At 35.7% G+C, this 16789-nt stretch overlaps 1 protein-coding gene across 1 annotated transcript in view; it reads right to left on the reverse strand.

Annotated features, from left to right (window-relative positions):
* Nucleotides 1–14867, reverse strand: part of LOC121732693 — a 136293-nt gene extending 121426 nt beyond the window's left edge. Inside the window, exons 1-2 of the mRNA XM_042122644.1 lie at nucleotides 14816–14867; nucleotides 13727–14339 (exon numbers count right to left, since the gene is read on the reverse strand). Coding sequence (XP_041978578.1) covers nucleotides 13727–14339; nucleotides 14816–14867 — 665 coding nt within the window. The remainder of the gene's footprint in view (nucleotides 1–13726; nucleotides 14340–14815) is intronic.
* Between the last annotated feature and the right edge of the window lie 1922 nt (nucleotides 14868–16789).

Consider the following 16789-nt stretch of genomic DNA (forward strand, 5'->3'; position numbering starts at 1 on the left):
CCACTATTTTGTGCTCGATTTATAGTTAGTAAATAGCGGGGCTAAAATGGTCACATTTAGCAATTCCTCTCAATCAAATCAGCAAATGAATTGTCAAAACTGTCAAACTGACAAATGTCAAATTAGTTCGAATTACTACAGTTCGAATTACGACAAGGCTTTTTATGAAACGTGGGCGGTGGCGCTGTTCGTAAGGGAGAACTGTCAAAAATGACGTTTTTGTATGATGGCAGCGTTAGTTCCTTTCTCGCCACGTTCATTTAAAGCCTTGTCGAGTTGTAGACATGAATTGCAAGCAGACTTGCATTTTGCGATTTTAAAAAATGAATCATATTCTGCAAAGCGACCATTTTAGCCCCGAAAATCTATGAAGAAACTCCGAGAAACCAGGTGTACCTATTTGAAAAACAAAATTAACAAATAAGTGGTCGTCCTTACACTTAAAACTTCAAGTCTTAGAACCAGCAATTTAAAACTAATTAATTTATTTGTGTTTCTGTAGATATATGTCTCTCCATCAATTAATTATTTAAAAAAAACATTAAACGCCACCCTCTTGTAACGTGGCCAGACAGTTGAGTTCTCGGCCATTGCTAAATTCTGTCTGTGAAGTCCGAACAAAGGACAAACCGCTATAACTTCAAACCTAATCGCTAAACTGAGGTTAGCGAATATCTTTGTCAATAAATAATATGAAATGATCCCTAAACTGAGCTTAGTCAGTAGGTATCTTTGTGTGACCTTATACTAAGTACACACCTTTTTTAAATATAGTATTTGTATTTAAATAAAAACGAATTTTAATTTTTTTAGACTCGAGGACGGGCCCTGCCTGAGCTAAATAAGTCTCGCTAAAACTTGAGGATGGCTGAACCAATTTGGCTAATCTTAGTCTTCAAATATTAACCTAGACTTTTAGTCCAACCTAGACTTTAGAAGGTTCATATTAGAGGAAAGTATTACGAAGTTCACTGGGTCATCTAGTAATAATATTATAAAGTTAACCGTACAAGTTTAAATATACAATTTATTACCTGTCTACGCAATAACTGATATGTCGCATTTTGCAATATTAATCAATTTGATAATATATTCCTTCATTCCCATTGACACAAAACGAGTCAGAAAATTTTATGATTTCGTGTCAGTTTAGCTCGTCTCGCAGTATAGAAAATTATTGGAATCTCGGAATCGGCTCCAATGAATTTCATGAAATTTAGTATATAGGGGGTTTCGCGGTAGAAAATGTCATTTTATTCTTGTTTTATCGAATACCGAGCAAAGCTCGGTCAAATAGCTATATAGTAGTATCTAATATAAATTCATACGGTCCTATTAAAATTTAAATAGCTGAAGAATTTAATATTCAATTAGAATTCATGCTCTCTGCAAAATTAATACCATTCGATGCTACTGTGTGATGTTTGTGTTAGGGAAGGAAAACCGCAAATAGACAAACAAACAAAAGGATATTATAAATGTTTTGAATAAATTCTGGGAAAACCACGCTTTTCCTCTACTTGTTTCTACTGATAATATAGGGAAATGCACTAAAATATTGCTGTTATAGAACAGTTAATTAATTTTAATAACGCCAATTAGCGATGAAATGTAACAAAACAAAGTATACTATACCGTTTTAATATCGATAAATGTATTATGTATTTTGTAATGTTTATTGTTTAATATACAATTGATCAATTCATTAGTTATCCTTTGCCATGAAGCCAAAATGCGGCAACTTTTTGGCTTAATGGCAAATATTTCTTACTCTGAATATTGGTCTAAAATACTTTAAGCTCCCGACAAATATAATGGGTACATTGCAGAATGCACGGTTCTTCCGGAAAAACAAATAGCCTTGTAAATTCACAGCACAACATCTATCAAATACTAGATGACGCCCGCAACTCTGTTGCGCCAAAATACGTTTATCGCGCGGGAACCGTATATTTTTACGGGTTAAAAAGTATCCTATGTCCTTTCCCGGGGCTCAAAGTATCTCCATACCAAATTTCAGCAAAATCGGTTGAGCGGTTTGGGTTTGAAGACGTAGCAGACAGACAGACACACTTTCGCATCTATAATGTTAGTATGTAATTAGCGTTCACCGCTAAAGACTGGATTGACTATTGAGATATTCAGAGCTCAATAGAGGTAAGTGTGCTCAGTTTGCACACTTGTCCACACAATGCGGTCACAAATTACACTGCAATCGCTCAATAATTCACCGCTTCGACCTTATTCCCTCAGCAATACGGTCGAAATGTGGTATTGGTTGACTGTACATTGCTTCTTAGAACGATCACGGACTCAATATACTTCAACAAACACATGGGATTTAATCGGCGTCTCCTGACCTAGCTCAGTCAACGTTTGAATCCATTTTGAGTTGGCAATAGGTATAATTACTTACTGAAACATCGAAAGTAGCGACCAAGTCTTTCATATTGCAAAGACGCGAGGCGTTGCGATTTTTTAAATGGCTTCTTTAAAGCAGGCTGACTCGATGGGTGGTAAGTCTGTCAATTCCATTATTATTGTAGTCTTTTAAATAATTGATTATATACATTTGAGTTACTATTAAGAACACATTTTCAGCCTATATATACACATAATTGGTCACACAGTAGTCCATAGGCCAAGACTTCAATTTAAACTAAGTTACATATTGTGATTTATTTGTGATGCAATTCAAAGAGAGCCTCAAAAGTCAAACACAAGTTCACTTTCCATTATTTTTACATATTTTGAGTAACTTTCTTTAAAATTCAATTCTAAGTAGACATTTTAACCGTACATAGTCAGTAGTTAGCGAATCCTTTAGTTTAAACTTTGTATAATGTATGTAATGCAATTCAAAGAGTGTATCAAACACAAGTTCATATTCCGATAGAGACATCTTAGCTATGTGTATTTTAGAATCTATCACCCTATGTGGATAGTGCAGTGGTAGATGGTCCATCTATCATCATCTATGGTCATAATATGACATGATTGGCAAAAGCTTCGTAATTTTATATTGCTCTCTAACGCTACCTAAAATCACGCTTATGTGTGCGTGCGCTCGATTCCGACAATATTGCATTAACGTACTACTGTTTATTATTATACTGCGATATGTGGACATTAGAAACTATCACCCCATGTGTATTGTGGGGGTGGTAATAGATTTGGCCACGTGACATGACCAGCGAGCGTGAAGCCTCCTGCGGGATATCCTCTTCCTATATTTTCCTCACCGGAAACTGTTTGGTTTGACTTTAAGTCATTTGACAACCCAATGGAAAATTTACTTTTTTGTTTGTATTTGTTTCCATGGGATTTTTGTTAGTTCATCATAATTTTTATTATTCGTAGAGATAAGAACACAAATTCATTGACAATGTACGCCAAATGGAACACTAAATTCATTATTAAATAAAATTAATAATAATAAATCATTTTAAGAACTGATCCTTACTAGACTGAAGTTTCAATAATAAATAATATTATGTAAGTTATATTTCAAAGAGCGTATTTTGTTCATTTTAAATATCTATTGTGAAAATTCACAAAGACGGTATCGACAAAAAGGCTTGTAAAAATATGCACATGTATAAACAATCGCCTGCGAACAGCCAAAGGAATATTAAAATTTTAATTAAAACGACGTTTGCAGTGGGCGTATTTATTACAAGTTTAATCAAAATTTTCATCGCAGCTTTATTAGTTTCGTACAATATCGAAATCCAACAAGAAATTCATATTCCAGACGTATCTAGAATAATAATAATAATAATATCTATGGAAGCTTCACACCACGTCAGTCTTGCCCCGTGCTAAGTACCTGAAGGACTTGTGTTACGGGTACCAGACAACGGAAATATATTTAATACTTTTGTACTATAATACATGTATTTAAGATTTTTATTATATGATACACATTTAATACACATCCATGACCCAGGAACTTTGAAAACTTTTTATTTCCTCAGCAGCGGGATTCGAACCCGCGACCCCCGGCTTGAGCTACCAACAGCCCACTAACTGAGCCACAGAGGTCGTCTAATAAATAGAAGTTACTCTCTCGTTTTTTATGTGTTTTTGTATAAGTTATTCTATTCATTAGCGTTGTTAAAACAATAATCTTTAAATCAATTATAATTTGTTACTAAAACCCAGTAAACATTATTGTTAACATAATATCGTGAATTAAATTTTTCGGCAGTAATTTATCTGCTTACTAACAAACTAACGTTGACACTTTAACCATAACGTTTTAAGGTCAGCTAGTTAACAGCTCTATAATAGTATCATTTAAGTTATATCACGTGTAACTTGACTTTAATATTACATCTATAAATTTTTATCACCGAACTAATAGCGCCACCTTATAAATGATAACTTGGAAGGACATTTACGACTTCCGTTTGAATTAATTTCGGCGGAGAGGAAGCGAAAATCTTTATTTATCGGGCCTGTTCATCATTCTACGTCTATTCTGAGAGTACACTTCCTTGAATGTTAAGCTAACAAATATCGCACCTCGGACTTGGCCGCTAGCCAACGTCCTAATGGCGGGACTATCGCCAAACCCGAATTCTTCTATCGGAAACTCAACTTGTGTTTGTGACTTGGCATCTCTGAATTGAATCACATACTTGGTACAAATTAAAGGCTTGGCTTACTACTTTGTGGCTTACTTAAAATGTGTATTCTAGTAATTGAAATGTAATATTATCATAGGTACTTAATCAAAATGTGGCAAGGTTGTGAATGAGCCAAGACTTAGAGTAAAAAGAACCTTAAAAAATAATTAATATTAATCTAGATAGACTCAAAATCAATTACAGTCAAATAAACAGAGCAGCTGTTTTGATATCGATAGCAATTTCATATGCAATTAAGTGTAACTCCGTCTCGCATATTATTGTCCGTCTGTACGTGACATGCCAATTAATTCGCTGACTTGTATTATTAGAAATTCGATGTTATATGTCGCGCAAAACTTTAAGATAGTTCCGCAAAAATAACATACATGCCAATTAATTCACTGACTTGTGTTAAATTGTTATAGAAATTAGATGGATAGGCCGCGCAAAAGATTTAGATCACTCGGTAAAAATAGAAGAAGGGTGAAGTTTATAACGGCCGGCTTTCATTACTGGAATCTATCCAATCCAGCGCTGTATTGCTACTAATAAAGTGCCATGAACGAGCACTGGAATACACTGGAATGCAATTAAATGCATCCCAGTCGCGTTTACATTATTCCAGTAGCGTTTCAGCGCTGGATTGAATTACTGGATTGGTATAATGTGAACCTGCTATTAGGTCTCTTTGGTGGGGTAAAGTGGTCCAGGACACGCTATTGGTAGCAATCGGAGCATCAGCAAACGGAGAGGTCGTCATTGGTAGATTCAAGATTGTGATCAGACTATTACATCTTATTGGTAGCTACTGTACCATATTGGTAGATATATATAATATTATTGGTAGATTCATTGTGATCAGACTATAAGGGCCGCGCTACACCAGAATGGTAGCGGCGAGGCGAGCACTTTCAGTGTCATAATATGATTTTAAACTTTATCTTCATTATTGCAATACATAGTATCGCTTGAGAAATCGCGGCCACGGGCTGCCGTAAACTTCTCAAGCGATACTATGTATTACAATAATGAAGATAAAGTTTAAAATCATAATAATATGACGCTGAAAGTGCTCGCCTCGCCGCTGCCATTCCAGTTTAGCGCGGCCCTTGCACCTTATTGGTAGCTACTGTACCATATTGGTAGATCATAATATAATATGTACACAGGTGTTATCCCTCTCTCGTTTCGCTGAGTGGTCTTAAAGTTTTGCGCGTGGTCACTGTATAGATTCTAGCACTTTTGAACCTCATACTATATTGCAATAAGTTCGAAATATGCATGACCTAAAAAGCCTTTCGATATTCGCAGTTGATTTGAACACGATTGGCTAATTAATAATAATTATTATCAATACCAGTGTCATCGTTTGATAGGAGTTTGTTAATAATTGTGCCACGCTTGGCCGCGCGGATAATGTGACATGGTACAGCGGTTGCTCGTTTGGCCGTATTCAGCGAATTTGATAATGTTTACAAAAGTTTTTCTGAAACTTAAATAATCTATCTTAATATATTTTTTTTATGAAATAAGGGGGCAAACGAGCAAACGGGTCACCTGATGGAAAGCAACTTCCGTCGCCCATGGACACTCGCAGCATCAGAAGAGCTGCAAGTGCGTTGCCGACCTTTTAAGAGGGAATAGGGTAATAGGGGAGGGTAGGGAAGGGAAGGGAAGGGAAGGGAAGGGAATAGTTGAGGGTAGGGAAGGGAATAGGGTAGGGGTTAGGGGATTGGGCCTCCGGTAAACTCACTCACTCGGCGAAACACAGCGCAAGCACTGTTTCACGCCGGTTTTCTGTGAGAACGTGGTATTTATCCGGTCGAGCCGGTCCATTCGTGCCGAAGCATGGCTCTCCCACGCACAATATCATGCTGCATAGACACTAACTACACATTTGATGTAGCAGTTAAGAGTTAGGACGCTGCATTGAGCTTTGTAGATTTCTATGAAGCTCCATGCAATGTGCTAAAATACCAGTAGCCCTAGCACGGCCACCAGTAGAAATGCGAAAGTATAGACAAACTGTGGAGATAAACTTAAGATGGCGTTCCGACTGTTTTTCGTTCCGAAAAATTCAATTAAAATGTGACTTTATGACAGACTCTAGTCCTAAAAATTCAAATAATATGACATATACTATAGTCTGTCATAAAGTGGCATTTTAATTGAATTTTTGTCGGTCGCGATTGGCCGCGGTAAAGATCGGAACGGCACCTTTAGTTTATGTCCACAGTTTGTCTATACTTTCGCATTTCTACTGGTGGCCGTGCTAGGGCTACTGCTCTCATTATTTCGAAAAAAAGCGGTTTAACAATGCAAGCGCCACGACTTAGCGGAACCCTAGACGATCAAATTTATTGTGCAATATCACGTATTGTGCAATATTATTGACGATCTCTAATGAACATCGCGTGCTTTTCAATTTTCAATTTAATTGTCAAATAAAATGTTCAATAAATACTGTTCAATATTATTGTAGGTTTAGGAGCCGGCTTAAACACTCGAAACTAATACCAACTAATATATATTATTATGATATTCTGTGCTAATACTGTTACTTCATACTTGTACTGTTATCTATTCTGCGATACTGTCGAAATTAGCGAATGTAGTTTGACTAAGTACCCAATTATACATTTTCCTCAATTCTAGTACTTGATGGGTAATATCCAATCAGTTTCACATGATCATAACGAGGCATATCACATATGACAGTACTGGTACACGACACACATTCTCCGACGGCCGACCTACACGGACCTAGTAATAGGGACATCACATTGAACCTTATGATGAATGAGGTAAGGATGACATTACTATGGCATTTAGAAAGGAAATTGTAGTTTAGTAAAGTAAGGCTTTATTTGAAATGCAGCCATCCCATATTTTTAGGGTTGTCCAAAACAATCATTTTTTATTTTAGCCAAGCAGTAAGAAAAAGGTATACACTAGTGTATGTACAGATGTTTTACCTGTGTTTATTTTTGTCCGATACCTTAGAAAAGCGGCTTGCAGACAAGAACAAAATATTTCATAAACGTAACGTAAGTTCTGTTAATACCATAAAGTTAATATACATAGCGGAATAGAGCAACAATCTCGAGCTGTCAAACGTAACCAAAATTGGTTTTCATCTGTGTGAAAAATATGTGTAGTGTATACACTTACACAAACATGATTGAACATGAATTCTATGAGATTAAATTGTCCACGTGCAGCACGTGCCGACTGGACGTCAAAAAAAGAGTGCTACTGTCATGTATCACACGTCTCTTTTTACCACACAGTGTTACTGATAGTGACATCTCTCTTGCTCAGGCCTTTGTTTCTCTATTCCACTAGGCATATTAACTTCATGGTTAATACACAGTGTAAATCAATTATTAATAATGAAAGGGTATAATATGTAAGAATTTAATTTAAAATAACTACTGGTTCTTTTAATAAATTAATAAATCAGAAAATACAATGGTGAATTCTCTAATGTCAATAATACTTTGGGACAGTAGTCTTGAGTCTACACTCTACAGTCTATAGAAAAAATGTTAAAAAGTGAAAATTTCTAGCCACATTTCGTGATTTATAACTTTGTTTTTAAGTGCTTAACGTAGCATAAATGATTAATAGCAAAAAACAATATAATTTGTATCACGAAGAAAAAGTAAAATCATGTTATTTACTTTTTCACTCCTATTCATAATATTAAAAAGATAACAATACTTTCTCACTGTTATTCATAGTAATATAATAATCAAAGTGATTATAAATACCATTATGCATATAACAGTGTTTCATATTATATTTTCAGAACACATAGTGTGTTAAATAAGTTTATTGTTTTGAAACCTTAAAATAGAGACATCAATGATCAAAGAATGTTGCTACTCAAGGTTAATTTAATTAAGTTCTGTTGTTTGTGATCTAGCCTTGTAATTAGTTCTTTCTGAGTACTAACACAGTATAAGTAATATATAGTAGACCATCTATATGCTAGACGCATTAGCGTGATTACAGACAGCTCTAAGTATCAAAATAATGTAGTATGAGTTATGACGCATGCGCGTACAGACTGTTTCTATGTTGAGTGATTTTGATTTAAGGCGCTCCCCCTACGGAGATGCAGTAATTTAAGGTTTATATAGAGTAGGTATTATTAACTCACAATTTGAAATCTACAAAATTATAATAAAAATACAGCAATAATCTTCAGTATATGAACATTCCTTTCTCCGTTAATTTTCTATCTTTGTTTATTATACTCATGATATCAGCTTGCAAAGTAATACCAATTTATTTAAATTCAAGCATACATTCAGTATCTCCCTAGTATTTACAAATTAAGTTTATTTGAAACACACGCCAATAGAATTTCAGTAATTACATATTTGCCGTTAGAATTTTTTTAGGTCAAATTTGAACTAAGATAAATAAAAAAATGGATTTTGGTGTGATGTCAAGGTCGTTTGCTCAGGGGATGGCCTTAAACGACAACAAGTAGTTTACTGTATGAATTGAAGTACTAAGGTGGTTAAAGTTTCCAGAAATATTGAGACAAAAGTAATTATTAAGTAACTATCTATTATACATATATTTTCCTTCAAAGCCTTAATAAGTGACCTATAATGACGAACTGAACTTTTAAATTGAGTGCTTTATACTAAGGACACTAGGTAATGGTCGTCATTATAGAAACAATGGAGTTAACACGTACAACCACTATTATAACCATAATAATTTGTCGTAATGATTCTATTGGCAAAATTACTTACAAATGTTTTAAACAAATAGTATCGCATAAACTAAAAATATAGTAAGTATTTAATCTCAAAATGTACCCCTAATTGACCAATAATATTTTTCAACCTTGGTTAAACTCAGTTCAGCGGCTGTAAAGCTCGTCCGCGGGAAGGAGCGGTTTGGCCGCAACGACTTGGCTACAAGTTACAACACCAAAAAAATACACTACCACTTTCGCATTTATCATTTTAGTAATAAAACTATTTGCTATGCATACATCGCTTGCAATCTTCTAATATGTTAAAGCTATATTATTGTAAAGTTTTTATGAATGTATGAAAGAATGGATGTATGCATGATTAACAAACATCCATCCATACATACATACATACATACATGCATCCAAACTTTCGCCTTTATAATATTAATAGGATTCTCGTGAGCGTGTCACAACTCACAGACCGCAGTATTTGTGCGCGAACTCCGTCAAAACGGCTCAACCGATTTTTATGAAATTTTGTATGTACATTCGTTCGGCCCGAGAATAGGTTTTTATTTACTTTTTATATGATACTAAAAATAATTTATATGGCAAAACAACGTTTACCGGGTCAGCTAGTTCTAATTATATCGCGATATAGGTTGATCCAGCAAATATAGACGGCATACATGTTCTATTTAAGAGCAGAGTAAAAAGTTGGCTAAAAGTAATAAAACCTGTCCGCTTTCGACCATGTGCCTAACCAGTCTCGACTCACCTAGTCACAACCGGCTTGCTAACTGTTTACTGGATTTGTTTTAATGACTTATCGAAAGTGGTTGGACAATATTATTTAATTTTTATGAACATTTTATTTTGATGAACAAGAGCATAAATGTAAAAAAAATGTGAAATTATCACGTAAAATTATGTCATAAAAAGGATTTTGTGGCTAGCACTGAAAAAAGTAGAGTCATAAGTGAGCTACATATTTGAGAACTTTACTACTTAACACAAATTTTACAATTTTGTTATACAATTTAAAAACAACAAGTGATTTTCTGAAATAATTAGTGTTTTTTTTTTTGTTTTCACATATTCATTTCATTCGAAATTCGAATGCTAGACGTTGAAATACTTTTTTTCTGTAACGCTGTATTAAGTGCCCTTCAAAATATGGCTTCATCGGATTATATCGCCGACTGTTACACAAACATTTCTTCATAATCACATTAATTCAATAGTTACGCAACGGAAGCGTGAAGAATTAACGTTTTAATGCGTATTTATATGGCAGCAAGCGGCCTCGACTTGGTGGGCAAGGTCGAACGAATATGTAAACGCTGTTGCCAATACATTAGAAATTGAATTTCATTACGTTGCCGAACTGTCTGGTAGAGCACGTACTGTATAGAGGCCTTAAAATAAAAAATAAAAACCTCAAGAGAAAATGGACTTTATGAAAAAAATGTCTATAGAAAATGGGTGAGAAATTTTAGTTGAGTTTCAATCGTATGCTGACATTTGTATTGTATGTTTTTCAGTCGTAAGATTTTTCAAATGCAATTATCATAATATTTCATAATATAAGTTTGGTAACGTACAATCTTGATAATGAAATTCTAAGAAAACAATAACAACAACCTAACCTATTCTATATGTAATTGTTTTCTTAGAATTTCATTATTAAAATAACATTTAAAATACGCTCAATGGTTAAGCGCGCGAATAATAAAATAGACTTTTATGAATATTACATATTATAATGTTTCGACGACTCTACAGCTGTTATTTGATATGTTACCACTTACCAAACATTAATATAACATTTTGAAACATGATAATAATTATTGCATTTACAACATCTGTAATGGTAATAATAATTGAGTACATAATATGAAATATTGACAAAATAATTATTAAATATTTTGTAGAAGAGCCAACATATTATACATTAAATTAACTCGTGCACCTGAAACCATGTTTGTGTCGGTTTTTAAAGTTAACTTAGCATAGTCGTTAAATTAAAACTACGGATATTTTACTAGTTGACATTAATTTGTTATGTCAAAACTCCAAAATTAATTGACATTTTGGAGTTTTGACATAACATCAAAGGAGTTGCGGGCCTCCTCCTAAATATAATAATGTATAAGTACCTACGCTTCTGATAATAATAAAGTAATTTATATCACGTTTTTAAGAACTAGATATTATTTTATAGCGAGTTTCTTACGCCGGTTCTTCTCGCCGGGTTAGTTCCCGAACCGGTGGTAGGCATCATGTAGGACTTTCTGAAAACATTTATTTTAAATTTATTCAGAAATAAAACAATTTTGATTTTGATTTTGACTGTAAATGAGAGCGACTTAAAACGAACCTAATTAAAAATAATTTAAAGATCGCTCTACATTTTCTCAATATTCTTGCTTGAATATTTTTGAGCAAAACCCTGTTGAACACGATCATCGGCCTACATTTTTTCAGAGATCTCGTCACAAAAAAGCCCACAATGGCTCTACTTTTAGTCCCAACATGGACTAGTTTCACTGAATTCATTCATATAAAACTGGCAGAACTCTACAATCGTACATTATCATAAATTATGTATCACCAATTGCCTATTTCCTAACCAAGGATATAAATTATCTAGATCAGTGTTGTTCAACTTTTTTTGATACAACCCCCTTGGTATAAAAAAATATCTCGCGACCCGAGGAGGACGACCTACACGCTGAAGTACACCGATCTAGCTCTCTAGAATTAATGAATATGAATTATCTAGGGTCTGGATAATAATATATTATTATATTCATTAAACTACCCGAAGAAGATATCTTAAGCGATTTCCAAACTTTATGATTATAAGTCTAAAGCGATTAACTAATCCAAATGCACTAAAAGTGGGCGATAGTGCTCTGTGGGTGTTGAAATTGTACATGTCGTCGTAGTACTGTTATTGGCTGTGGTTTCACCGCTTTCATTTCGAAGGTCTCCGTGGATTTAATTCCTAATTTCACCAGCTCTACATGCCGACTGAATTGGCAATGGCTACGGAAACAGCTTTAAAGTTTTAGAACTCTACATTCGAAGTCTACATTGTATGAATTTGAGTGTAAAGTAGAGCGTAAGCGCCAATTAAAAAATTACGGAAACATTCTAAACTCTACAGTGTTGTACGGTCTCAAATAGATTTATGATTACTTAATTTTATGTAAATAAAGATTTTGACATAATATTAATTTTGTATTTTCTGCCAAACATTTTATTGAATAATTAAAAAAATTAAAGTATGATTAAAATGAGTTTGAGTCCAGCTGTTAGAACATGCTATGAATTTCAGTGTATATAATAATATCTAAAAGTCGTTTTGGAACTCTTATATTAGTATATTTTAGAGAATACCTTAAACGAATTACTTTTACTGAATGATTTTTAAATTTAATAATATTATTTGAAATTATCACACCTATATTACGCAGATGTTGAATATTAATATCGATATATTGATGATTGTTTGGTCGTGGGATCGCTTCATATATTTAGTGTTGCAGTGCGTGACATAGGATAGTGTATCCCCTGAGGCCGATTGATAATACCAGCGACGATTATTGTACAATGGCCGACAGACCAATGCGGTACCGGTTCGGATTGGTGCAGCTCACCAAACTAGTCCATTTAATGTTTCTAGTCAAACGTTCGACATTCAAATACCAAAAAATATGTAAAACGAGAAGAGTATTTTGAGAATCATATATACTTTGTGGAAAGCATCCAAAAAATGAGTGAGTAACTGTATTAATCCCGGACGTTACACGAAAACTGACGGAAAATTTAATTATGCTACGCTTTAATGTAAAATTCAGACTCGTGAAGCACTAAAATGAATTTAATAACGTTCAATTAGCGCTTGTTGTCGGCTAATGAATATCATTTCGAACGGAGCGAGTAACGGGGCTCGTCGTGATATAAAACGACGGTGCCGACAAAAGATTTCAACGAGCGCTGTAGAGCGATAGATTTCATCCTCTATGCGGCAAGATCCGGTGAGATACAATATTATTTACGTCGTTCAGCGCCGACTTTGATAGAGTGGGTCTATATGCAAAGCTCGTATACAAGTGTCTCGCCGCACCGCCTTTCTCCGAATCCGCACGCTAACATGACCGACTAAGCAACTACAGACGTTTCCATTTTATGTCAATCGCGCTGGAGCGAACGTTTATATCCTATTGTGACCGCTTCATACTGTCCGTCTGACGATAAGGCTTTCGATCGCGACGACTCAATATAATAAACTTTATCTCAGGTAGAGCGACCTTTATGATTTTTTGCGATCATTTCTTTGTGGAGCATCTGGCGAGGTTCGTACCTGAGAGGGACGGGCTGGAAGGGGAACCGGTGCGGCTGCGGGTGCTGCGGATGCTGCGCGTGCGGCAGCGGCACCGCGCTGGGCACAGGCAGCACAGCCGGGTGCAGCTGCGGCAGCGTGCTGTAGGGCGGCGGCGGCACGCACTCGGGCTCCGGCGGGCGCGGGGCCCTCGCCCGCCTCGTGCGCCGCCGCCGGGGCTCCTCCGTCTGACACTCAGCTGTGGCTACACTCCGCTCCCTCTCCGTCTGCACGGCACTCTCGACACCGGGAGCATCCACTCGCACTATGTTCACATTGCACACACTCGGCTCGCCGGGCACGCGCACGGAGACCGAGTCCGCCTTGGCGGGCGCCGGGACGGGCAGCCGCATCTCGGAGATCGCGCAGTACGACGCGCGCGCATGTCGACCGCCGTTCGGCGACTGACCCCCCCCGGCCGCGAGAGCGCCGTCGGTGCGCGAGCGCGCGAGGGGCGGCGAGCGGCAGTCGTAGGGCTGCCACAGCAGGGACGAGAGCGCCTCGGCCGCCGACAGCGGGGCGCTCATCCCGCCGCCCGCGCCCGCGCACCCCGCACCGCCCCCCGCGCCCGCCACACACCCCGCACCCTCCACACCTCCCACACCCACCCGCCACTACTACTACCTGCGGACAATCATAATATCTATGTCATTTTAAAAGTATTTTGATATTGGTCATCAGAAAAATATTTTCTTAGTTTATAAAAAAATATATGGATATAAAAATACAGTGCTGTGTTCTATTTAGAAACATAATTAAATTGAGTCCGTTAACTGTCCGAGTCATGAGTCCAAATCAACATTAATCAAAGATCACATAAAATCGATCTCTACCGACCGTGCAACTTTCATTATTTCATCATAATGGTCTTACGTTAATGTTTTGTTTTTATTTTTTAATACTTTATAAATATTATGTCACATTCAACAACTTCGTTCTGATAATCTTTATGTGCGAAAAATGTAGAGTAGGTCAACGTCGTAATCAATTAATACTCAGTGCCTTTTTAATTTTCATTTCAAACATAAGTTATGTCATAAAGAATTTCAGGATTATCGTATAAGTACTTACTTATACTAGAGTAAGTTGCTAAATCTATGAAACCGAATATGCACAGAGTCATGTTAATACCATAAAGTTAATATACCTAGCGAAATAGAGAAACAAAGGCCTATCAGTAACACTGCGTGGTAAAAAGAGACGTGTGATACATGACAGCGGCACTCTTTTTTGACGTCCAGTCGGCACGTGCCGCACGTTGACAATAATATAATCTCATAGAATTCATGTTCAATCATGCTTGTGTAAGTGTATACGTACACATATTTTTCACACAGATGAAAATCAATTTCGGTATTGTTTGACAGCTCGAGATTGTTGCTCTATTCCGCTAGGTATATTAATTTTATGGTTAATACACAGAACCGCATAAAGGAATAACAATGTTGAAAATATTCTTTATAGCACAATAGATTTTTATTGTTTATCTTTAGATATTTCAATACAGGTAGAGACTACAAATATACATGAAATATGATAGAAAAAACATTAGAAGATATTTCCGTGGTACAAGATCAAATCTAATGAAACCTACGCCCCAGCTGCTTTGAAGCCACAGCTCAGTGCTTTCTTTGATTATGCAACCTCTCGCACGACTAAGCACAGCTCACTCTAATCTTTTGTTAACCACTTGCCGTTCTTTCAACTTATTTGCATCACAATATAGATGTTTGTTATTTACACTTGTTTTCTCCAATTCCTTTTTAGTCATAATTCATACATAACAAGATTAATTTAAAAAATCGTTTTGGTAGTCGAAATCTTCATAGTATAATTAATAGTAAAATAATATTGGAAGGAGTTTCCAACTTAATCGTAACAAAAACAAAAACTGCAGCAAAAACAGTTTTTTTGATCAGCCGAGAATCGAACCAAATGGTTTTGGAGAAAAACATTCCTTTTTGCCATTCTATATTTTTGTTCCTTTTTGTATATTTTTACCGGGTCTCTATCATGTTATTGCTCTATATTTTTATTGCATGGCCATTAACATTTTATCGCTACGAAAACAAAGAGTATTTTGACAGGTATTAATTTAATCTTGCACTTTAATCGTTATTATTGTGGATTAAAAATATCTTAAGCTGGCATTTATGAAAACTACTATATTTTTTTTGGTCAAATAACTGCTAATATATAATATGTACTGCTATACCATTAGCTTGCATCTATTATATCTCGAGATATTTCAATTCAAGTAAGAGTGGCTTTATAAGTTTATAGCCAAATTAAGGTGGCATTGCCATTGATTGACATTTGACACCTTAATTAAGTCGAGTTTTAATAATTAGTTGACACTTAGATCAAAACGAATGGGAATATTTTATTAATAATATTTCAAACAAAAATTAAATAAATAATGTTCTTGTGAGAAAAATGTCTTAAACTTAAATAAGCCAATTTAAGATCCCACGGCAGTTTAAGGTACCACACCATGGCACCTTAATCGTGATTAGTGATTACTTTGTTCACACTTAGATAGAAAAATTTGAAATTAATCGCATCTTAATAATATTTCTACCATACAAAACCAATCAGCTGATGTAGCTTTCTCCAAGGCCGCGGCGCCGCTGTGCCAAAACAGGCGGATGTTATATCACATTCCGCGGTCACCATATTAACTTTCATCTAAACCAGTTCCATCGATAATAATATTTATAAAATACCATACTGTATTGTGATTTGTGGCGGTACCCACAATAATTATACTGTGAATATTATAATAGCTTCTTTATTTTAGCAAGAAGATATTCGCTTTACGATGCATAATCCTGACGCAAGGTAAAACTTTACAAAAAGCTCTAAGGCAGGTTTTACCCTATAGACCAGGGTTTCCCAACCTGTGGTCCGCGGACCCCCGGGGGTCCGCGAGTATACGTATGGGGCTTAATCAGTTTTTTTTGCTGTTTATTTTATTAAGGGGGTCCCTAAAAACTGTACATGATTTCCAGACAAACACAAGACTTGTATTTATTTTAACGTTGT

This window comes from Aricia agestis, chromosome 12 (genome assembly GCF_905147365.1).
Source record: "Aricia agestis chromosome 12, ilAriAges1.1, whole genome shotgun sequence".
In the NCBI taxonomy this organism is placed as follows: Eukaryota; Metazoa; Arthropoda; class Insecta; order Lepidoptera; family Lycaenidae; genus Aricia; species Aricia agestis.